The sequence below is a fragment of the Suillus bovinus genome (assembly GCF_016758785.1).
Source record: "Suillus bovinus strain UH-Sbo-P2 chromosome Unknown EDB93scaffold_179, whole genome shotgun sequence".
Classification (NCBI taxonomy): Eukaryota; Fungi; Basidiomycota; class Agaricomycetes; order Boletales; family Suillaceae; genus Suillus; species Suillus bovinus.
This window is the reverse complement of record NW_024542235.1, coordinates 6,216-28,938: the sequence shown is the minus strand read 5'-3', so window position 1 is coordinate 28,938 and position 22,723 is coordinate 6,216. Positions and strand designations below refer to the sequence as shown.

At 46.3% G+C, this 22,723-nt stretch overlaps 6 protein-coding genes across 6 annotated transcripts; 2 read left to right on the top strand and 4 right to left on the bottom strand.

Moving 5' to 3' along the window:
* Positions 1-428: 428 nt before the first annotated feature.
* Positions 429-818, bottom strand: EDB93DRAFT_1109574 (uncharacterized protein; the record flags this gene model as incomplete). Its single annotated transcript, XM_041447989.1, has 1 exon — positions 429-818. One exon carries the CDS (start codon positions 816-818, stop codon positions 429-431), a length of 390 nt encoding a protein of 129 aa, XP_041300808.1.
* A 4,419-nt stretch (positions 819-5,237) lies between these two features.
* On the bottom strand, positions 5,238-7,414 carry EDB93DRAFT_1257432 (uncharacterized protein; the record flags this gene model as incomplete). The annotated part of the gene is made up of 5 exons (XM_041454082.1): positions 5,238-5,456; positions 5,540-5,608; positions 5,655-5,705; positions 6,439-7,307; positions 7,360-7,414. 5 exons carry the CDS (start codon positions 7,412-7,414, stop codon positions 5,238-5,240), a joined length of 1,263 nt encoding a protein of 420 aa, XP_041300807.1.
* Positions 7,313-10,315, bottom strand: EDB93DRAFT_1272949 (uncharacterized protein; the record flags this gene model as incomplete). Its single annotated transcript, XM_041454358.1, has 9 exons — positions 7,313-8,097; positions 8,145-8,289; positions 8,342-8,698; positions 8,810-8,950; positions 9,010-9,117; positions 9,166-9,321; positions 9,372-9,895; positions 9,961-10,024; positions 10,130-10,315. The coding sequence occupies 9 exons, from the start codon at positions 10,313-10,315 to the stop codon at positions 7,544-7,546; spliced, it is 2,235 nt and encodes a 744-aa protein (XP_041300806.1). The 3' UTR covers positions 7,313-7,543.
* A 1,770-nt stretch (positions 10,316-12,085) lies between these two features.
* On the top strand, positions 12,086-12,965 carry EDB93DRAFT_1243806 (uncharacterized protein; the record flags this gene model as incomplete). Its single annotated transcript, XM_041452189.1, has 4 exons — positions 12,086-12,117; positions 12,214-12,428; positions 12,489-12,844; positions 12,918-12,965. 4 exons carry the CDS (start codon positions 12,086-12,088, stop codon positions 12,963-12,965), a joined length of 651 nt encoding a protein of 216 aa, XP_041300805.1.
* Positions 12,966-13,068: 103 nt separating this feature from the next.
* Positions 13,069-15,143, bottom strand: EDB93DRAFT_1272944 (uncharacterized protein; the record flags this gene model as incomplete). The annotated part of the gene is made up of 8 exons (XM_041454357.1): positions 13,069-13,518; positions 13,569-13,744; positions 13,805-13,957; positions 14,006-14,167; positions 14,214-14,584; positions 14,633-14,750; positions 14,810-14,940; positions 14,975-15,143. The coding sequence occupies 8 exons, from the start codon at positions 15,141-15,143 to the stop codon at positions 13,341-13,343; spliced, it is 1,458 nt and encodes a 485-aa protein (XP_041300804.1). The 3' UTR covers positions 13,069-13,340.
* Positions 15,144-16,817: 1,674 nt separating this feature from the next.
* EDB93DRAFT_1243805 (uncharacterized protein) lies at positions 16,818-22,133 on the top strand (the record flags this gene model as incomplete). Its single annotated transcript, XM_041452188.1, has 10 exons — positions 16,818-16,852; positions 16,901-16,979; positions 17,029-17,346; positions 17,480-17,573; positions 17,688-18,251; positions 19,309-19,769; positions 19,894-19,944; positions 20,104-20,186; positions 21,628-21,746; positions 21,799-22,133. The coding sequence occupies 10 exons, from the start codon at positions 16,818-16,820 to the stop codon at positions 22,131-22,133; spliced, it is 2,139 nt and encodes a 712-aa protein (XP_041300803.1).
* Between the last annotated feature and the right edge of the window lie 590 nt (positions 22,134-22,723).

Genomic DNA, 22,723 nt, shown 5'->3' with positions numbered 1-22,723 from the left:
CAATGTATAAGAGCTCTCAACTCCTCTTTACTGCGCGTTGTTGCCAACAAAATGGACGTTCCAGGAAGACAACAGTGCGTAACTATCTGTTCTGTTAGGGGAGTCGTAGAGGCGGGTGAGTGCATTTTATTTCGTGATATGTTCATGACAACTGAATACATGGCCTGCGTTCAACGCGCATCACCAGGTAAAAGTAAAAGTGACTCCTTCTGCTGCATAGGTGCGTGTACTGTGCGTTTATTACCGATCAAATACATGAACCTCAGGCTGGGCCATTCACTGTCACAACGGCTTGCTGAGCTCGCTTTGCCCCCACTACTGTCGCAACGGTTGTTCAGAATAAAGAAATATTATCTTCACGATTGAGAAGTTCTAGTCAAAGGATCAAAAGCACAAGTTCCCGGCAATGCTCCGGAGAAAACACTACACTACTTCAAGTTTGCAAACCTCTTTACTTCCACGAGAAGGCAAGCACTTGCCGCAGTTATTCGCCACCCTCCACAGCGAGACTTCTCCTCTGGCTGAGGCACTGCTGTGAGACGGACGATCGCAAAATCTACCAGAACGCTCTCGGCACTCTTTTCCGGGACGGTCGATGCGAAAGACATGTCCCCAGCTTCCGAGTCAGGCTCGTGGTCTCCTTCTCCTTCTTCGTTGTCACCGGGGACTTGGGTGCCTACTGCAACATCCTCCTCTCCCTGGGCTGCCCTTTCTTCTACTTCTTCGAGAACATCACCATCATCTGCGCCTTCAAGTTGGCCATTATGCTTTACAATCCAAACTGGGAATTGAGGCCTTTGGTTACGGTTGTCTTCCATACCTGCCAGAACCTATGGTCTTTCATATGTAATACGGACGGCATACATCAAGGTGCCACAATTGAATTTGGCACAAGATCGAAGAGCGTCTGACACCATAGTAGAATTCCACGTTAGGGGAATTGACTGTGCGAGAGAACGCATATGACGTCTCCAAGCGAGCCTTTTGTGGCAGCGATTGATCACGGCCATTGCGAACTATGAGTATGTTAATATATGACATGCGAATTTCAATTTTTTGCGAAGAATATATCATTGAGAATATGTTATTCCGACGTCGTAGAAGCATTCACTATGAACGATAACAAAGTCTTTTGCAATTGACACCGAAGACAGAATAGGACAACAATGAATGAGCAAACACGAAAACGGTGATTCAAGTTGTGCACCAGTTGCCACTTGGCACTAGCCCAACGGGGCACAGGACCGCAAGTCAACTAGTCATGACCTGGTAGTAGAAGCATGCAGTGCCTCGTCACATGACACCCCACTTGGTTCAGGGTGTCATGTGACGAGGCACTGCATGCTTCTACTACCAGGTCATGACTAGGAGCTTGTTCGGTAATCCACGTTAGAGCAACTTTACTTCAATGCACAATTTTGATGTGGCGCAGGTGTGTCTGAGTTGTGAGCGGAGACTGAAAAGGATCAGTGCTGATCATCACAGGTATTACGAGTCGGTACAACATACCAGCCATGGATCCACAGGGACTCCTATCAGTAAATCAGCCACTATTCCCTAATCCCATTACCCCCCATGGGGGGCATCTCACTGCAGCTCATCTTCTTCAGCAAACTCAACCGGATACGGTGCACATCGCAAGAGCAGAAGTCCGCAAGCGCACTTTCCGTTACATTGCTCTCCTGATAAACATATTGCTTGCCGCTACTACACATCTACTCATACAACAGACCCCTGAGGATCCTGAGCCCTACCACACTTCGTCATTGACCAGTCAAGAATGGGTGATGGAATTAATTGTTGGCCACCCTGAACGCATACGCTGTGAGCTTGGGGTGCACGCTGAGGTCTTTGAGAGTTTGGTCAACGATCTTCGAAGCCTTGGCCATGCAGATTCATGCCACGTATCATTAGAGGAGCAGCTGGCAATATTCCTATATGCGTGTGTGACTGGATTATCTTTAAGACATCTCGCGGAACGATTCCAGCGGTCAAATGATACAGTCTCTCGGTTTGTAGTTTGCAAAACCTTGCTTGAACTTAGTACTAACCCCAAGTCACTCATATAACAGCTATTTCTGCAAGATGCTCTTTATTTTTTCGTCCCATCCATTCTACACAACACATGTCCGCCTTCCCACTGACAGCACACCTGTCTCAAGTGAAATTCGCGACAACCCAAAACGCTGGCCTTACTTCAAAGATGCCATCGGAGCGATTGACGGCAGTCATATCCATGCATACCCTCCTTCACACAGCCACCACCTCTATTACAATCGCAAAGGCTTCATCTCTCAAAATTGCCTTTTTGTGTGCGATTTTGACCTCAATTTTACATTCACACTGACCGGCTGGGAGGGATCAGCAACCGATGCTCGACTCTGGGATGTAGCTCGCAATGATGGCCTGAATATCCCGCCTGGAAAATATCTTCTTGCTGATTCAGGGTTCCCCTCATGTAAAGAGCTCTTAGTCCCCTATCGTGGCATTCGCTATCACCTTGCTGAATGGGGCCGTGCTAGCACTAGGTAAACCTTCAGTTGTTTTTTTTTGCTCATCTGACATTATTTTTTAGACCTGTTAACAAAGAAGAGTTGTTCAACCTCCTGTCATGCATCAGCTCACAACGTCATTGAACGAATTTTTGGTGTTGTGAAACTGTCGTTTTCGCATCCTTCTCATATCCCCTGAATATAGCATTGACATTCAGGTGCGGGTTCCTACAGCGCTATGTGCTCTTCACAATTACATCCGCGCTCATGACCCAGACGAAGGTCCTTTGCCGCACATACCCGTTGTCAATGACAACCATCACGACACCTTCCCAGCACCTCCAGGACATGCCGACACCGATAACTCAGGTGCAGCGCCCATTCATACCAACGCAAACAACCTTCGTGATCAGATTGCAATGCAAATGTGGGAGGATTATCAAAACTACTTGTATGAACGAGACTTGATGGATGTAGATCAGTTCTTGGAAAGTGATGAGGAGGCGGCTTCAGATGATGAACAGTATGCAGAGCTTGAAAATGATGCTGACAATGATGATGCTATTTGATACAGTAGTAGTACAACATTCTGCTACTACTACAAAAATGGAATATTGTGCTTGACTTGTTGAATGATAGACTGCAAAAAACCAATGCGAAGCTCCGGCATGGTACTCAAATACACAGTGCATATTCTCGCATTCAGCAAGAATGCGTTCAAGAGGACAATCTTCTCATCATGCGACAAGTCCTCTTCTGCTTGCATGCTGTCCAGCGCACGTCTTGTTTCATCCGCCACCCGAGAATCTTCAGTGACGGTCGATGTTGTAAGACCATCGGTCAGGCGATTAATGGAACCTTGCAGGTTCATCCATGCGGCGGCGCTGGCAGCATCTTTGCCCTTTCTGCCACCATTCCCACTGCTACGCCGACTCGTACCCGTTAACTTGAGCTTCTTGCTGTCGGATTCTGATGGTACCAGCTGCGAGACCGACTCAGACATGATGGATGCAGAAGGGGCAACTGACGTCATATCGTCGAGCTGGCGCTTTCCCAGGCTAGAGGTAGAAGAAGGAGGCGGCATGAGGGCGGGGATACTAGTACTGACATCATGAGTGATGTTGCTGGTGCTGGTGCTGGGACCTGGTACTGGTGCAGCATCATCAGTGATGTTACTGACACTGGGACCTGGCACTGGGACTTGAGTGCCAGTTGCAGCTGATGATGTGGGGTTGTATGAAGCAGATCCATGTGCAATGCTGTTAGTCGGTAGGATTTGGTCCATCTTGTTGTAGAACCTCCAACCGGTGTTCTTGAACGACTTCATGGACTTCCCAGAGCTGCTCTGTGGCAAGATAAATTCAGCTGAAATTAATACATAAATGTGATTACATACGTGAATAAATTCATTCCACACAGATTCAGCTGCCTCCCCCTGAATGCTAGCACCATGTTCACTATCCCAATGACACTCGGATCGGTTGCGATATTTCTCAATAGCATTGTAAGTAGATTTTAACTAAAATATTTGCATCAGCGATGGCTGGACTCAGAGTGGCACAAGAGACAACATACCCCCTGCCCATTTAACCCTGCAATGTGATGCCGTCTTTACTGGGCCACTTTTCTTCAACCCTGCGATCTTGAGGGCAGCTTCATTGTAGGTCGGTTCTTTGAAGTTGGTTCCAGCCAACTTTGATCGTTGTGTGATAAGATAGTCGAGGAGGGCATCAACCTCAGCATCCTCCCAGTGAGCCTTCTCCTTTGGTAAAGACATTTGTATCAGCTGGAGTTGGCTACAGATTATGAAAGTAGCGACTGCTACAAAGATCTGCTTTCTGCGCTGATCATATGCGCGATGGCTGATAACAGATTTCGTGGCCATGGTCGGAAGGGAAAAACATTCAATCTCCAACACCGGCGTTCGTCATGCCGCCTGTTCAATGCTGTGCATTGTCAAACTTTGTGCCCAACTTTCATTCAAACTCAGGTTACCAAACAAGCTCTAGTTGACTTGCGGTCCTGTGCCCCGTTGGGCTAGTGCCAAGTGGCAACTGGTGCACAACTTGAATCACCGTTTTTGTGTTTGCTCATTCATTGTTGTCCTATTCTGTCTTCGGTGTCAATTGCAAAAGACTTTGTTATCGTTCATAGTGAATGCTTCTATGACATCGGAATAACATATTCTCAATGAACTCGAAAAGAGCACGAACCCCTCCAGATACTGCACCTCGATCTACTGATGACACGCGAACAACGAAGCATGCACAGTTGAAGAGCATCAATACGTGCGCTGGCGGCCTGGCATATTCAGATTCTTGCGCGTCTTCTGGCTGGAGAAAGAAAATCCATCGACGGTGCCTTCTTGACGATCTGTGAGCTGACTGACTTACACGTGCTAGAACTCGTGCAATAAACTCATTGCTTTTCCACAGTCAAATGTGTGAACGCACCTTCATTCTATCAGTCGCAAATGTTTTTGCGCATCGTTCTGCTAACTTGGATTTCATTCCCTGCAAAGTGTCCCTTGAATCGCGCCATCATGGAGGTCGTTCTCTAACCCCTTGTTTGTGCAGGACGATCCAAGCAAATTCAAAATTTCTACAACTTTCAGAGCATTGTCCTCGGGTGACGTCCAAAGGTATTATGATTCATATGCTAAACTAAGCTGTACACATGCAAGACATAAGTTTGATGATTATAATTGGCTATGGATGGTGACGCCAAAAATCTGAAGGATACTCATTAGTACTTTTCGAGAAAATACTCTTTACCCTGCGCGAATGGAACATCGATAACAGGTGGAGTTGCATGATGGGGCAGCTGGGTGAATAGGTGTTGTAGGTGAGTTTTGAAGGTAGTGGTGAGGGCGACTGGTGGTGAGGTGGTGGGTGGTATAGGTGCAGGAGCTGACTGACGCTTCCTCGCTATAGCAAGTTCAAGTCTTTTGAGGTGCCCAGGGCGCTGTTGAGGTCTTGGCCGTGGAATTTGAGAATGGTGTAATGAACTATGTTAGACAGAAGAGGAGGATATGCTATTGCACGAACTTGATGCATTCCGTGGAAGAAATTGGGTTCTATATCATACCCATCTTGCCCCTGCTCGGGTATCTCCGCCTGCATAATGGTCAGTATCGAAAGAGTCGAGGAAGGAGGTACATACGCCAAGGATACTCTCATCGTGCGCAGCAAGTGCACTGCATTGCTCTTTGAACTATGTGACATGCGGGTGAGCACAATAGTCGTGGGTGATATGACGGGAGACTAGCCGTTGGACCAATCGAGGCAGCTGGCCTTCGCAGTTTCGTCAATGGTGTCCACCAGTGTTTGTGTGTTTCGAGGGCTTCATCGGGGTTGCCTGCTGAAAGGAATGCCTGGCACCGTTTCTGATGTGTCGTTAGCAACGAGGACTCAAGGTCCCAGCCGAAGAGCTGGACAAAACACTCACAGTATTATGTATGCATCACGCTGACGCACCGTGACCAAGTCCTGGTATATAAAATGAATATATTTCGATGAGAAACCAGTGGAGTTGACAGCGGCAGTGAAGTGATCAACAGCTTCGTCATGACGTTGTCATGGTCCCACTCTCCAAGGTTTTTAGGAGACGAACAAAGAGTTGTGAGAAATGGTAGCAAGGCAATCAGATTTAAAGTATGATGTGTGCTCGTGACAGTCTAGCTGATGCACCACAGATGAGCTGAGTAGCGATATGTCAGACACTTACATAACATCTCAGAGACGTAGTAAAGACTGATTACAAGTCTAACCCGAGCGCACATGTGCGGGCACCGATCTATACTGCAATACACATGCATATATGAAACATACACCATATGAGTGCCATCTTTAAAGCACGTGCAAATGCAATCTGCTCAGAGTTAGCTCAAGGTCCATAAACATTGAAACAAAAACACGTACGACTACAATATTTCTATGGTCCTGACGTCCATCAAGTCTCTGACAGAAACTACGTCGTTGACCTGTCCAATGATATCATGATCCGTCGCGATCTTCTTGTATTCTACACTGCGCTGCTGCGCTAACAAAAATGCACTGAAAGGCTGCCGAAGGCGAACGAGCAACCGCAATGCTCGTGATTCTAGGTCAAACACGTCCTGTCTTACAGGAAAACCGCTAGATGAGTCATCTGACGGAGAAGGCGACATGCAATAATCCTCCCCGTTCTCCGTATTGTTTTCATAGTTAGACGGTTCTACGAATTCAGGCGGTTCCACAAAGTCAGGTAGCTCCAGGAGAGACCGATCCCAGGGACGGACAAGAACAAACTTTTGCTCAGTGGGCCTTGCCGGCCAGAACTGAATCAGAGTCTCTGCAGTGGTGATAAACAAGTCCCGAAGTCCATCTGCCTTCACTCTATACGTGAAATGAGTGTCTGGGACTGGGCTGAGCACCCGTCTGACTTTCCTGACATTGAATGCAATGCAAGGCAGATGCAGTCTCTGTGCTGCGAAACGAGGAGCGCTCGTGTCCCGAAGTAGGGTATAAAGGTTCAAAGCAAAATCGACAGCCTTCGTCTTTTGCAGAGAAGAAATTGATGACTGAATTTCATCTTCGGGTAGAGGTGGTAGCTTGCACGGTGGAGTTCTGTATGAAGTGATAGAGGCCGGTAGACAGCTATTGAACTCTGATGCTTTTCCGATCCAATCGAGGCTGGTGATGTCACTGGACCAAGCCACGATCTCCTGCAGGAGCCGCCCGAGAGCCTTGTCCTGCTTCTCATCATAATCTACAGGCAGGCGGACGCCAAAGATGCCAAACAACAAGTATGTGATGTCTTCCTGACGTGTGGTAACTGTGGGTTGACGCCCAATGAAGTTTTTCTCGGGCGTTATGCATGCTGGAACGGAAGGTTGGGACGACTGGTTGGTCTATGCCCGTCGCTTCCTTTAACTCCTGCATGATCGCGATTGAATCCTTGTGGTTGGGAGTGTGATCATCTTGATAAAGAGTCCAATCGTTCTGATAAAAGAGAATGACTTTGGAAGCAATGAATTCTTGAACCGTCCATCCGCGCGTGTTCCAAGCACTTTATGCCAGTGCGCCAGACTTTGACGAAGGTGGAACGTCAGACAAGTAGACAATCGTAAGCGCAGAGTGGTGATACCAGACGAACATGGAGTTAACCGATTCTTGGAGTTCGATGTTGTTGCTCTTATCGATGCAGCATGTATCGTTCCATGCCCATTTATACCCTGCATCGCGAGCAGTTTTGCAGAACGAGCGCAGCTTTGTCATGCCGCCAACCGGATCCAACTCCGAATCGTACACGTCCTTGCCCTGGATATCCTGCAGCAGCGGCTCCTTCCCTTCCCACCTGTGTGACAGCATGGCATATTGGAAGTACCTCTTCACCACCTCTTTAATGTGCCCCATTTTTTGCAAGTCGACATGCACGATTGTTGATGACACAAGCTCCTTATACTCTGTGCTCATTTTGAAGGTGCTTATCTGCGTGTCTTGAACGCATAAAAGACCAGTGGTGGTGTCGAGTACACGCAGCGGAGCATTGTCGAGTTGTGCGTCAATAAACCGTCGAATACTATGTTCTACCTCAGAGGGTGTGTGATACTGCTGGCGCAGCTCTAGAGAAAGAGTTAAACATATCGACAAATGTGTATCAGAGGCTTACTTTGTGTCTGAATGTCGGATGCATTTTCCAATTTCGAGAGCATCGTTTGGAAGGCCTGAATCGCTTCATCATAGCGCCGCGCACCATGGAATGCTGCATGCTTCAGATGGTATCCAATATAAGACGAAGAGTCGAGTTCAATGACCTATGCATCCCCACAATGAGCATCGATTATGGGACGATAGCCGCCATTGCACCTTCTGCGCATCGAGAAGTGCTTCCGTCCATAGCATTTTGCCCAACTTTGCCTTACTACGATTTTCAAAGACAGCATTTGATGCAGAATTCAAGTCGACTACCACCAAATATAGGTAAATGGCCCTGTCATAATCGCTGGCAATGAGGGCAGCATCTCCGTTGGCAATACAGAACGCGATGCATTCTTGTTCGAAAGCTGAATCAAATTGGGGTGAGTATGATAGCCCAGGTGACATCACTAAATACTTGCCTTTGGACCAATCGAGGCAGTTGGCCTTCACAGATTCATCAATGACATCCACCATGTATTTGTGTGCTTCCAGGGCTTTATCGGGTTTACCTGCCAAAAGGAAAGCCTTGCATCATTTCTGGTGTGTCGTTGGCAACAAGGACTCAAGGTCCCAGCCGAAGAGCTGGACAAAACACTTAGTTACGCAAAGTATTATGTATGCATCATGCTGACGCACCACGACCAGGTCCTGGTATGTAAAATGAAGGTTTTTCGATGAGAAAGCGCCGGAGTTGACAGCGGCAGTGAAGTGGCCAACAGCTTCGTCATGACGCGCACCATCGAAAGCTTTAATTCCGAGCTGAAGACGTAGATATGTCTATCGTGCAAGTTGCAAAGATCAGCGTCAATGGATAAGCGCAGTTACATGATACTTACTTCTACAACACTGTGCGCGTCAGGATCTCTATCCGGACAAGCGGCAGCGAGTTCTTTAATGAGCAGCATTGCTTCCTCGTGTTGATCTGCATTGAAGAGTGCGATGACCTGAAATACAGGATAGAGTAGAGAGTAGGCGAGACACGTTGAATATACCTTTGTCAAGAGAAGAAAGTGGTCTGTGACTAAATCTTTGTTTGTGAACAAGGATGCGACGTCGAATGCTATCCTTGCCTCACAGACAAGGCCTTTTCCACAGAGGGCGATACCTTTGGATATGTAGCCTGTCAATGAAGGCTGAATGCTAATGGACTATGTCACAGATGAAAGTTAGCCTTAGTAAGGGGAACAGTATAACTCACTTTGATTGCATCCTCAAAGGCATGGTCCCAGGCGTGTTTCTGAGCCATAACGAATGAGCGATTGGCATATGAAGTAAAGTCGTTGGCGTCGGTCTGGATATCTTGGGTGAGTAGCTCCTCAGCAGTAGACAGGTCTCCGATTAGACATGCGTCGCGGGCTGCTGTGATAGGCAGTATCTGCACGAAGGATGCTCGAATTGGGTTATGAGAGTTGAGGATGAAATTTTGAAAACTCGCCTTTGAATAAGGACTGCTGGCTACTGCCCACTCTGAGATCTTGTTATCATAAGCTCTGCTGAGGATGTGCCTGCCGTCCATAGAGAACGTGACACATAAGGGGTTAGATGAAAGCTGGAATATGGCAATGGTTTGTCGATCTGAGAGCCGCCATAGACGGACATGGTTGTCACTAGATGCAGAAGCGGACAAGGGTGCCAGGGGGATTAATAGCAATGGCGTTGATCCGTTGAGTGTGGCCTTTCCAGGGATGAATTGATGACCGACCTGCTGCCAAGTTCTTGCATCTGCCACATTTTGGTACACCAAAGCTTCGTCACACCGTTATTTGAACCAGTGGCCAGCACCGTACCATCAGGAGAAAATTCCACCGAGAAGATTCCGAAATCCTGAGGCTTTGATAGGCCCTTGGGTGACTGGTGATGGACTCGCCAGTTTCTCCGTGCCAGGCGATGACCTCTCCATTTGCATCACCAGCTTGCTATTATTTCACCATCTCGTGATACCACCAATGCACACACTCTAGCCCTATGCCCCTCCATCTTCTTCAACATAGCACCTCTCTCCAAGTCCCAAATACGAAGTGTCTTGTCATGCGAGCCCGTAACCATTCGTCGCTTATCGGGGAACACTGCGACTGCCCTTACGATCTCCTCGTGACCTTCAAAAGTTCGAAGGGGCGTGTTGCCTAGAATGAGGTTCGACATTTGATTGTATATTGATGGTGTCGAGCACGGTCGACAAATTGTGAGTGTCTTTCTCTAAGTTGCTGAGGTACGTGTATTGTACGTTTTTATGCTGCACGTTAACTTGCTTCATTTCCATAGACGCCTAAGACACGAGGCAGTTCGTTATCACCGTTCCAGCAAGAATTCTCCCTATTAGTCATAATTGCCTTCCTCGGCTGCACTGTGTACATTCGTCCCACTCATATCTCCACAGCTTCCAGGATATCATGATATCCCCTCCAATCCAAGTGCAGTTACTACATCCTGTCGCTCGAGTGTGGCTGAACAGTGCAGTCTGTCTATGTGGCATAGGTTGCCGCATGCGTATCATTGTTTCTCAAACAGTCTTCAGAGTCTGTATGTAACTTGTCTGCACGTAACTTCCTGTATCAATCATATGATCTCGTCCATTTTCAAGATATGGGTATGCACGAGATGCAACCAAATTTCTGGCTTATCGTGTCTCAAATCTGCTCACAATGGAGCACTTGCCGTCTTTCAACACGCGTTTAATCCAAATGATCATTTTCAAATCCATCCGAACACCCTTGGTTCAAGCGCTTTACTCCTCACTCATCTAAATTCTCAGCCAACTCAATTGATTTTCATTTTTCTCCTTCGCTAATTACCTTCCCATTGCCATTCTTATTGCAATCCTCCACCAGAAATACGGTAGTAACAGTCTAGTGACTAACATCGGTGAGCCGCTCTCACTACAACCAAAGCTGCGCAAGCCTGCATCTCATAATTGACATCTCACTGTGGTGTTCAGGAATAGCAATAGGCGACTGTGATGATTGTGAGTGCTTTCATCAGTTGCAACACAATTATGGGTACTTGGCAAAATTTGGAGCTTTTCCCGATGAGCTACTATAATAGTGTTTGACTGAATGCTGTAATGCTATACTCTCTGATGTGGGGAGACTGTGGGGAACTGTCGAAAAATGTTGATACCTGGGAAAGATTTGCTATGAGCATTGTAGGACCTTACTGTGGGAAACTGTCGAAAATGTTGATGTTTGTGTCCATATCTTGTCTATCAGAAGGCGACAGTATCACCAAGCGGCTTAACCTACGAGTATGTTGTCAATACTCTTGTCGGGCGCATTACCTGTGGCACCAACCATGCACACGTCACCATGGCCCTAAGACAGGCCACAAGCCCATTATCAGTGTCTTAAAACTAAGTGTCCATCATGATGGCATACCTCAGGAACTGATGGGCAATTACTGTGAAATGACAGCCAAAACTTGAAATTCAAAGAACTCCTCATTGTACGAGACTCTCCTCATCACCTCTCCCCATCACCTCTCTTCACCAACACTCGGTTAAACTGCAGCACGCAGCCTTGCAACTACACACAAGGTAACATCCAAGGTGGTCTCAAGCTTCACTTGATCTCGTCACTCAATCATTTGCACAAACACGGAGGTTTGGGAATACAACATTACTGTCTGGCAGGCTGCCAAAAATCATCAATGCGCTGCCAAGGGTGGCACTGGTGGGAATGGTTGAACAGGCCTGAACTTATGCTGTCGCTTACTCTCCACTACCATCATTTTTACTTTCAGAGTTGGACACAGAGGACACAATCCAAGCGCTCTTGTCACTGATGTACGATGGCATTGTATCTAAATTTACTCTAGCACTGAAATCCCGTATGAAATATCGTCCAGTTACGGTATTGATCTATGCGGCCGTGCCATTAAAGAGAGCTGAGTGAACAGACATTTTTTCTGAACTGCACCATGACCCCTCTACACTTAGTGGCTATCTTTTCGTGCATTCCATTTGTCTGTGGTTCACTGTCGAGCCTCAATGGCACTAACATCCCCACAGTCGATGTCAACGATTCTCTATCCTACAATTACACAAGATCCCTGTGGGACATCATCTGGAGCTGTTGCTTGACCATATTCACTTGTACATGGACCGCAGTCCATCCAAACATTCTGGGTATGTACGAGAGCAAAGCTATGAAAATCGCTCGTCGTATCGGAATCATGATCCTGGCGATTGTTGCTCCAGAACTCATGATCACTTGGGCTATGCGGCAATTCTTGAGTGCCCGTAGGACTGCAAAGCAATTCAGTAATTCTGATAAGTATGCCTCGTGTGTCCTAGACTATATACATTGATATTTCTTCACAGGATGGGGAATGACTCATGGGTTTTTCGTGTGGATGGGTGGATTCATGCTCTATGTCAATGGCGTGCAGCGGGCCACTCTTACACCCGATGAACTCCTGCAGTTTATTCATGCAGGACTCATTGACATGCCTGCCATCACAGTGGACGAGATAGATGACCGAAGTAAGATTGATGCACTATCTAAATGGGTCACAATTCTTCAGCTGGTGTGGTTTGTCTCCCAACTCGTCGCCCATCATGTCCAGAAGCTGCTGATGACACTGCTTGAAACAGAGACGATGGCTGTAGCCACTCTGACCTGGATTTACTATTTCTTGTGGTTGAAGAAGCCTAAGGATGTAGGGATTCCTTATGCCGTTCATTGGAAGGGAGCTACAGGACCCAATGGCTTGACTTATGAGTATGTTGTCATTTTTTCCCCTGAGGTAGCCCTGTTTAGCCTGCATTTTAGCAAGTGGGATCCACGTTGGGAAATAAAAGATTCCCTTCATTATCTTATGAAAAATTGGGCCCTCGTTTCTCCCTCGGCGGTCAGGTCTCGTCGTGTTCAATCTCTAGGTGGCTATGGCGAATCTTATCATCAGGAAAAAACAAAGTGACTACATAGCACTATATAGTCAGGGTAGCACAAGTAGCCCCGTTGTCAAGTGCCCTCTATGTAGTCACCATAGGGTCCCGTAGTAACTACTAGTAGCTACGAGGTACTACTGTAGTTTGTTGGAGTGCTACTAAACGCAGCTATAAATTACTACCAGCAGCTATATAGCACACCAAAGAACCTCGTAGTAACAATTAAATTCAAGCACCTGAAACACAAACTAGCATAATACGAATGTCTTACTCACTGCATCCCTATTCATCATCCCCACCCTCACTACTAGGATACTCATACTCCTCGACCTCATCCTCGACTGCTGCATCCTTCCCCTCATGCTGGTACTCTCGAATAGTGTCTTCAAACACCGCGTTGTCAATGTGGGCCTGGGATGTAGCTGACAATGGAATGAGTGATGCGACACCTGCGTGGAAGCTGAGAAGTGTGAGCATTAGAAAAGTCAGTGAGATAAGAGTCCAACATACCGCGCTGTATCATGCAGATTGATACAAATTTTTGAGAGGAGTGTGTAAGCCACCGTGCGCTCATCAAAGCGTTGCAGTGAGCTGAAATGATGGTTGTAGACGGCCCCATAACCAGCAGATGTGAACTTGATGTCCTCTTTGATGCCTTGTGACCACTCATCGACACAACATTCTATCTATAAGATACTATTGTCAGCATCATCAAGTTGAAAGTAAGAATTTGAAAAATGGCTCACAACCGTAAGCACGAGCGCAATAGTTTTGATAGGGATGGGGTTGAAGTATTTGTGGTAGATGACACCCTCGTCACTTCGGTTCAAGAACCACATGCCGTTGATACCCTGTTGAAGCAACTCAGTCTTGTAGATGCCTGACTTCGATGATGGGTCCTATTGCTCAATGTCAGCACTAAGTTATGTAGACTGTCAAATACTCACCTTGAAAACAAAGATCGAGCCAATTTTCAATCTCTCCGCAAGATCTTGGTTTGACCTTATCACCTCCATAGAATTACTTGAGCGGAAGCCATGAAATGAAGCCGTGAGCGGATGCATCTTCGTCTTGAGTTCGCCTCGCACTTGTGAAGCGCATTTTAATAGCTTTGAATGAATAAGACCAGGAATGCACTAAAAATACTGTGCTCACCATATTCACCGCTGAAGGGGTCAGTTTGACGTCAACACCTTTGAGTTGACATGCCTCGCGCCAGGCCTCTTTCGCCAGTTTTGTCTCAGCTGCAATGGAATCCAGAAAAGGTGCCTGTGTGACGATGAGACACCAATAAACAGAGCAAGCAGTTATGAGAATCTCTTTTGAGATTTCGTCAAAGTCACTGGCTTTCACGCGTCGACGCAAACTGTCAGCATTGTTCTTGACCTTCGGCACCACGGTATCTTCATATGACATGTCATCAAATGATCGCTTGGTCCCTCGAGCTGCAGGCAACTGATCATTGTCATCATTGTTTGCAGCGTCGTCATCGTCGTCATCTGTTGACTCGTCAACATTATGCGGCACTGTTTGATGGAGGGTTAGTAGTGTAATTATATAAAGTAGAAACATACCTTTTGGTCCTTTAGTTTTATGTATGGATGGGTTGCGCAACCTCGGAGGGATTTTCCCTGTACTGAATGTCAGGCTATTAGTGTTGGACAACCTTGTATCAACACTGTGATCAGAGAACTGAAAAAAAAATTGTCAGTGGCTGATTTAAGATTAGGAAAGAAAAAAAAAGCTCGTACTATTGTGTCTTCTTGCCTGTCCATGTCGCTAAGGAGCTCTGACGGCTCTTTCTTGAAGATGTCAGGATGCCCTTGGTAGGCAGCCTTTAAGGTTTTCTTCTTCTGTTTTGCTGTCCGGGTTTCCTTGATTTCTTGGCGATGGACAACATGTTGGGATTTGCTGACTGTAGAACGAGATGGTGAGTGAGCAGAACATAATATGCTGGTACTTATGACGGTAGTTCTCTTTTTCAGTTGGTCGCCGCTCTCGACCACTTGCAGTGCGCACCTGCTGTTTCATGGCAGGTGGTGAGGGGGTGCACTTTGGCTTGGAGGTAGGCTTACGAGGTGCCATGGTTGTCTTGTCAAAGTACACAGCAGGTCAGCACAATTTATACCACTGCGAAACATACAAATAACTCACAATTGAACCTTAATAGTTCATTGATTGTTGATTTGTAGAATGAAGGGCTGAAAGCTGTGTCAAATGAGAGGTACAATAAAAAGGTATGATCATACCATCACAATTTATTTTCACTGTTATGAATACCCCCAACTCGTCAAAAAAATGGTATGGAGCTTGCTTCAAAACTCACTGCGCTCTGATGAATCTCGCAGCCCGATGTCACAAATTGCTGGTTGCAAAGAGGCTGGCTGTGAAGACACGAAAATTGACGTCAAAAGGTTAGTTGCCATTCCACGTTACACTCAAATACTCACTGGCTTGCAGACCCAAGCTTGAAAGGCCTGATGCAGAGCCCATGTTCCTGTGCCCTCCGTTTCGTCAAACACCCGGCCCTATCACAGCTTCCCAGAATTACATATGAAACCTAATTCTGGAGCGTTGGGAGGCAGAAGTGAAGGCCTGCGAGCAAGCAAAAAAACTGCAACTGTTAGAAGTAGCACCAGGCCCAGCTATTAGTATCTTACAAGCGAGCATACAAAGGCTCGTCGTTGAGCGCTGGGATGCGGAGGTGAAACAGTGCGAGGAAGCCAAACAGGCACAGCTTTTAGAGGTACTTCTGGCTGCCCATGGTATTTCCAAACTAACGTAGCACATCAAATTAGCTAGTATCAGAGACAAGAATTTAACATACTAGAATTGGTCATTTGCTCTCTCGATCTTGTTCTCTCGCTAGACGAGGAAGATACACTGTGTTGGGAACCAGGCAGGTAAGTAGCCAGGGTAAGCACACCTCATGGATCATCCTCAAAAAAAAACTGTACCTGATTGTGACTTGGCGCATGGATTGAGTCTAAACGAGGCTGTAACTTTGGCATACAGATCGAGTCTAAACGAGGCCGTAATCCATAGGTTTGTGAGGGTGTGTCTGGTGGCAAGACTGGGACTTGCACTTTGTGAGGGCACATCTGGTTGCAAGATCAGGGTAAGCACACCCCTCCCAATCAACAAAACAAGCTGCGCACCTCATGGATCGTCCTCCCAAGCAACAAAACTAGCCAAGACTTGCCATACTTTCCAAAATCAGGGTTGTGTGGTGTGGTGCTTGGATCAAGTGGTGGTGCAGTGCCCGGTAACTGCGCCCAGTTTAAGTCTAGACCAGGCCATTGAAAAAAAATGGGCATACAATGAGACAAGTCACACAAGACCAGTGCAAACTTATACTCACCTACTATGTCACACTGCTGTGCATTTTGTGGCAAGGAGTTCCCTACGAGGGGGGGCATCAAGAGAAACATAGCTAACTGGCCTAAATGCAGAAGGGCATGGGAGTTAATGATTGAAGAAAAAGACTTGGAAGACAATGCACCTTCTATGGAGAACCATGATGCTGGCCACTCATTTTCCCCACTTCGCCGCTCACGGTCCAACTCTTTCAACTCTTTCAAGGCTGATGAACATAATCCACCGGCACCAAAAAGTCGGCGTGTGACAGTCGAGGATGTTGCTGATGAAGGTGAGGTAGTGGAAGGTGGTGGGCGCTATTTCAAGCAATGTTCTGATGGTGGATGGGCACTGCAGGAAGGGGAAACTGAATTTGAAAGGTACCAGAAGTACAAGGAAGGCATGGGTGAGGACGAGTGGGCTCCATTTTGTGACGAGTACGTACCCTATTGTGTTTATAGCCTCTGCCTGACTTTAGCTGCCAGGGAAGAGTGGGGTCTCGCCGAGTGGCTTGTAAAAAGCCTTGGACAGACTCGAACCAATGAATTTCTAAAGTTACCAATTGTAAGTTTGGCATCAAGCACCAAAAACATTGTACTGACCAGCGTGATAGACACGAAACCAAATGCAACCTTCATTCCACAACAACCGATCATTCCTCAAGAAGGTTGATGAACTCCTGCATGGAGCCACCTGGAGCTGTAAGAAGATTAGTGTTCAGGGAAATAGAACAGACGAAAAAGGCAAACCGTTGCACGAAGATGTTGAACTGTGGATGCGCAATCCTGTAGAGTGCATCAAAGACTTGATCGGAAATCCTTTGTTCAAGGATCAAATGGTGTACACACCTGCTTGCGCATACATGGACTCTGCAGGACTCCACCGAGTGATAGATGATATGTGGACTGCAGATTGGTGGTGTGACATGCAAGTAAGCACCATACCAAAAAAACATCAAAAATGACAAGCACTGACCTGTGTTGTCCAGAAAAAGGTGCCGGAAGGAGCAACCATCGCGCCAATTATTCTTGCAACAGACAAAACGAGTCTGTCGCAATTCTGAGGCGACAAAACTGGCATATCCTGTGTACCTCTCTATTGGAAACATTGCTAAAGAAAAATGGCAGCAAACATCAGCACGAGCGACAGTCCTGATTGGTTACCTACCTTCAGGAAAGCTTGACTGCTTTACACCTGATGAACGCTCCCTTGCCAACCACTGACTATTCCATCATTGCATGTCCCTCCTCCTTCAACCCCTTGTTGCTGCAGGTGAAGACGGTGTTGAAATGGTGTGCACTGATTTGTTGATCCATCGAGTGTATCCGATCCTTGCTGCGTATGTAGTGGACTTTCCAGAGCAGTGTCTGGTTGCATGTTGCAAGGAAAACCGCTGTCCGAAATGTGTAGTTGCGGTGGATGAAAGAGGTGATCCACTGGATTTGCTGATGCGGGATCCTGCAGTGATAAAGGGGATATTAGAGAAGCGAAAGACTGGTCACCATCCTGCTGAATTTGAGGAATTTGGACTATGCACTGTCTATGCTCCGTTTTGGGCTAATCTCCCCCACTCTAACATCTTCCTGGCCTTTACACCCGACCTCCTACACCAACTCCACAAAGGCATCTTCAAGGACCATTTAGTTAAGTGGTGCCTTGATATTGTTGGCGAAGAAGAAATGGACACACGGTTCAAAGTGATGCCTGATTATCCCGGTCTTCGGCATTTCAAGAAGGGAATATCTATGGTAAAGCAGTGGACGGGGACAGAACACAAAGAGATGCAGCGTGTATTTGTTGGGCTACTTGCTGGCGCTGTCTGTTACGACTTGGATGGTATCTGTTGGCGACGCTCAAACAGAGCTTGTGTCGTCAACAGTCGAGGACGTCCTTGGGCTAGCCCAAGGTTAGGGGTCGTACTTGGCGGGTCTTCAGCAAGTACGATTTGACGCCTATGTCCAAATTGGGTAGCTTATGTCACGCAGGTGCGAGACGATAAGCTATATCGGCCTAGGCTTACGACACCCGAAGGTTAATCGTAAGGATCGTCGTTAATTAGAAGGACAGAAGTCCGACTAGTTTAACAGGAGCTTTGCTCGTTGACGGAGTCGATGAGTAAAGATCGAGACTATGGACTTATCCGCGAAGAGCAGATAAGAAGATAGAATATAGACTGCTGGCGAGGCAGAAGGATCACTCTGGTGAGAGTAGGAGGTCAAGAACCAAGTAGATTCAAGTTAAGGAATATGGTACATGGTAGCGAGTTTATATAGAGGACAGGAGGTGTATTAGTGGGTGATAACTCGTACTACCTGGAGAGGCAATCGGTAAAGGGTATAACCATAACAGGAAGGCACATTCGGTCGAGGTAGAACGTGCTAGATAAGGAAGTGAGTCAAAGATCGAAAATAAGAAGTGAAACGCGCAGGGGCACGATCGTGCAGCTGCGGATCTAAGTATAAGTCGCATGTGCGACTGCGTACCGAGTCAGAGATCAAGAAAGGGAACAGGGCAAAGGGGATGCGTTGTGCATCGTATCATAGGTTACCGTCCGGACGGTAAGGATAAAGGGGACTGTCCACAGGATCAGTCAGGTGGTGGAACGGAGCATGGGTATGCTTCGTCAGCGAAAGGGTCCGGCCAAATGTACTGGCTTTGCTGCAGCGATAGGTAGAGAGCGAAAGGGAATGCGAGGATGACAAGGATGACAAGGGTAAGGTCAGGGTAAGGGTATGACGCGAGGGCTGATACTAGGAGGATTAGGAGAAAAATGGTAGGGGCCCAAGCGTCTAGATGTTCTTGTAACACTGTCCCTAGGTAAGCTTCAATTGTTGCTAAGCACGAGGTTGGTGCTGACATGATTGTTTTGGTTTGCTTACCAGCCAAGTGTTAGTAGTTGCACGAGCAATTCTAGATTTTTCATACTATGCTCAGCTTCGAGTTCACTCAACTGAATCCCTCAATGGCCTGGAAAGCGCTCTGGCGATATTTCACGCCAACAAGGACGTCCTGCAGCAACTCGATATTCGCGAGCATTTTAATATTCCCAAATTACATCAGCTCTCTCACTATGTTCAGTCTATCCTATTGTTTGGTGCTACAGACGGCTTTAACAGTGAACTTGCTGAACGATTGCACATCGACTTTGCCAAAGAAGCATATCGTGCCAGTAACAAGCGTGACTATGAAGAACAAATGGCCTTATGGCTCCAGCGCCAGGAGGCAGTCTTCCTGTGTGGTTCCTACCTCAACTGGCTGTTGGAACAGTCTCAGTCGGCACCAACCAATTTCACTTGTGACCACGGATATGACTCAGACTTGGACTCAGAGATGGAAGGGCCAGACACTGTCCCTGTCAATACACTTCCCATCCTCCCTGAGCAACGAATGGTCCATTTTCTCGCTAAGATGCCTGCATATCCTCAGTGTTCGGTTCAGCACCTCGTCACTGCACATGGTGCGTCCATGTTCCTCCCAGCCCTTAAGTTGTTTCTGCGCAACCACATGCCACACACTATCATTACCCCTGGTCTGCAAGACCGTTTTGACATTTTTCGACAGGTAGTAATCACTGCTCCACCTAATCCACTCATCAGTGAGTCACCGAGGCAGTGGCGTGTTAGAGCCACGCTGTCCTGCATGATGTGGGAATCATGCATGGACATGAATACTAGGTGACCCTCAAAAGATAAAGTCTGCTAGCTTAGTCCTCAGACTAGTCAACCCATACCTTGGTTTCAAACCATGGTCCATATTTCCAGTTTTCCCCAAGTTTCATGATCTGAATACGTTTTGACGGAAAAAGTCTAATGTGAGATGGGAATCACATTTAGACCTAGTTGATGTGAGAAGGGAAATGAAGGTTAAGGTATAGCCTTGCCTTTGGCTTATTCACTTTGGCTAGAGAAAACCATAGAGAAAAGTACAAAGCCAATAAAAAACCTATCCAAAAAAGACCGTGTTTCAATTCCTGCCAACTGTCTTATTTTTGCTACCTACTTTTCTCTAGTGTTTCTTTACTTTACTTTTTCATTAGGATGCTTTGACTCACCTGACACTTCATAAAATTGTACCCATAGGGTATGATGTCATTATGATGTCATAAGACTCCACAGATACTCCTGCAGGTATTCTGTTGAAAGATATTATGTCATCAAGCTCTAGATTATTCTACTCTACAATGACATCATTCATGATGTCATTTCCTTCTAGAATATTCTGCTCCACAATGACTCACTCTGACTCACTCATGGAAGGTTCTGGAATCTTTTGCTCCACAATGATGTCACTCTTGATGTCATTATGATGTCATTACTCCACATTCCAGAATGTTCTGCTCCACAATGATGTCATAGCTCCATCTTTCACTTGTATTTTATTCTTTTATTGGGTTTGACCCAATATTTTGATTGGTCCTCCTTATTTTTTATTGTTTGTGAACCTAGGTTACTTTCCCACACAAAATGTATATAAGGAGAGCCCATTCTCCCCCAAAAAAATATGATCTCCCATTTGTAGCAATCTGCCTATCAGATATTTCACTTGCAAAGTTAGTCCCTTTGAAGTGAGACAAGTGCAGGGAAAAGAATTCCCTTGAGATTATAAGTTTCTTACCTTAGAAACTTATTCAGTGCTATAGACCAAGTGTTCTTGGTCATATATATTGTCTTTGAGACCCCTTTGTCTCATTGCTCTGTGCCCTTTGACTAAGCGATCTTAGTCATCTATCATATTGTTGAGACCACATCTCACTAGTTGTCCCATAGACCAAGCGATCTTGGTCAAGTTATAGTCCCCTTTGTTCAAGCGATCTTGAACATATATCGTATATTTGAGACCATTGTCTCACAGTCAGGTGTCCATAGACCAAGCGATCTTGGTCATATTTCATATATTTGAGACCACGTCTCACTAGTTCCAGTATCCAAGTCCAGAGCCTAGAAGGAGATTTCCTAGGCAAATACATTCCAGAAACTGAATTACGTGTCTAGAAGCTTATTCCTAGACAAGAGATTTGAGTTTCAATAAAGAAAAGTAAAGCTCCAGCTAGGTTGATCTTTATAAAAAGATTAGTTTAGCGAGCCTCCCAAGAACTCACACGTTATCTACCACGAAATAGGAAAAGTCGTAGACCGTGTTAATCGAGGACTGGCAAGCAGTCTTATCCAAAGTGTAATTGTGGTGTCATTACATTTACACGACTTTATATAAGACCCTCGGTTATTAAGACAACACCTGAAGTGCTTCCTGGACGTGGACACAAGCCTGGATCTCCCGCTAAGTTTGATATGGCCCTGACAAGCAATGGCGTTCAGCCACGCACTTTAGAAGGTGAGTAACTATTAGTTGAGCTGTCAAAAAATTCATGTTGATATCTTACTAGGTATGCGAGTGGGACAGGTTCACATTATTTTCACTCTGCCATGTCAATTTGGGACCTACTCGCAAGCCTTGGCTTACATTGAGTGGTTCACACCACTCAGGGAGCCGGACCACTCATCTGGCCTGCACCAATTGTCGTGTTCGACTCGTCGGCTGCACCGGAATGCAGCGGTGATACACGTCGACGAAATCGCTCGTCCTTGCCATCTTATTCCGAAGATGGGACAAGCTGTTGACCGTAAATGGACTAGCGCAAATGTCTATGAGTCCGCAAGTGATTTTTACTTAAATACCTTTATTGACCTTGATACATTCTGCATGTCCGCTATTGATTAGTTTTGTTGCTACTCAGCTACTATTGACTATAGACTTTAATTTGACTATTGTGCCTCCAAGTGTCTGCTGTAGCCTGCTGTAGTCTGCTGTAGCCCGCTGTAGATCTATATAGTCTGAGTCACGGCTACATCAGGTACATAGAACTATGGTAGCTATGTAGTGCTACATAGCTCTCTCCAGGGCTACCACAAAATTTGTTTTTTCCTGATGATGTTTGGCTCGCACTTCTTGTTGGATGTTCCAGTGGGATATTGTTTGGAGCCATACATTGTTATCTGGGCTGGACGTACTCTTTTGAATTCCAGCATGTTTACCGTTGGGTTAGCCTTATGCTAACATGTGCACCGCTTATTTTGCTCCTTTCTGTAGGGTGTAACATGTGGAAGGGCGACAGTGTCAGTGCACAAGATGGTAGCAAGAAAATTTTGTTTCTTGCTTTTCTTGGAGCATTAAGTGTTGTCCTGTATTTTGTTTTACGGGTTATATTATTCGGCTATACGATACAGAGCTTAAGGCTGTCGCTGCCTCCTGGCATACATGACACAGTAACCTGGACCCAGTATATACCACATTTTTAGTTCATCTCATGG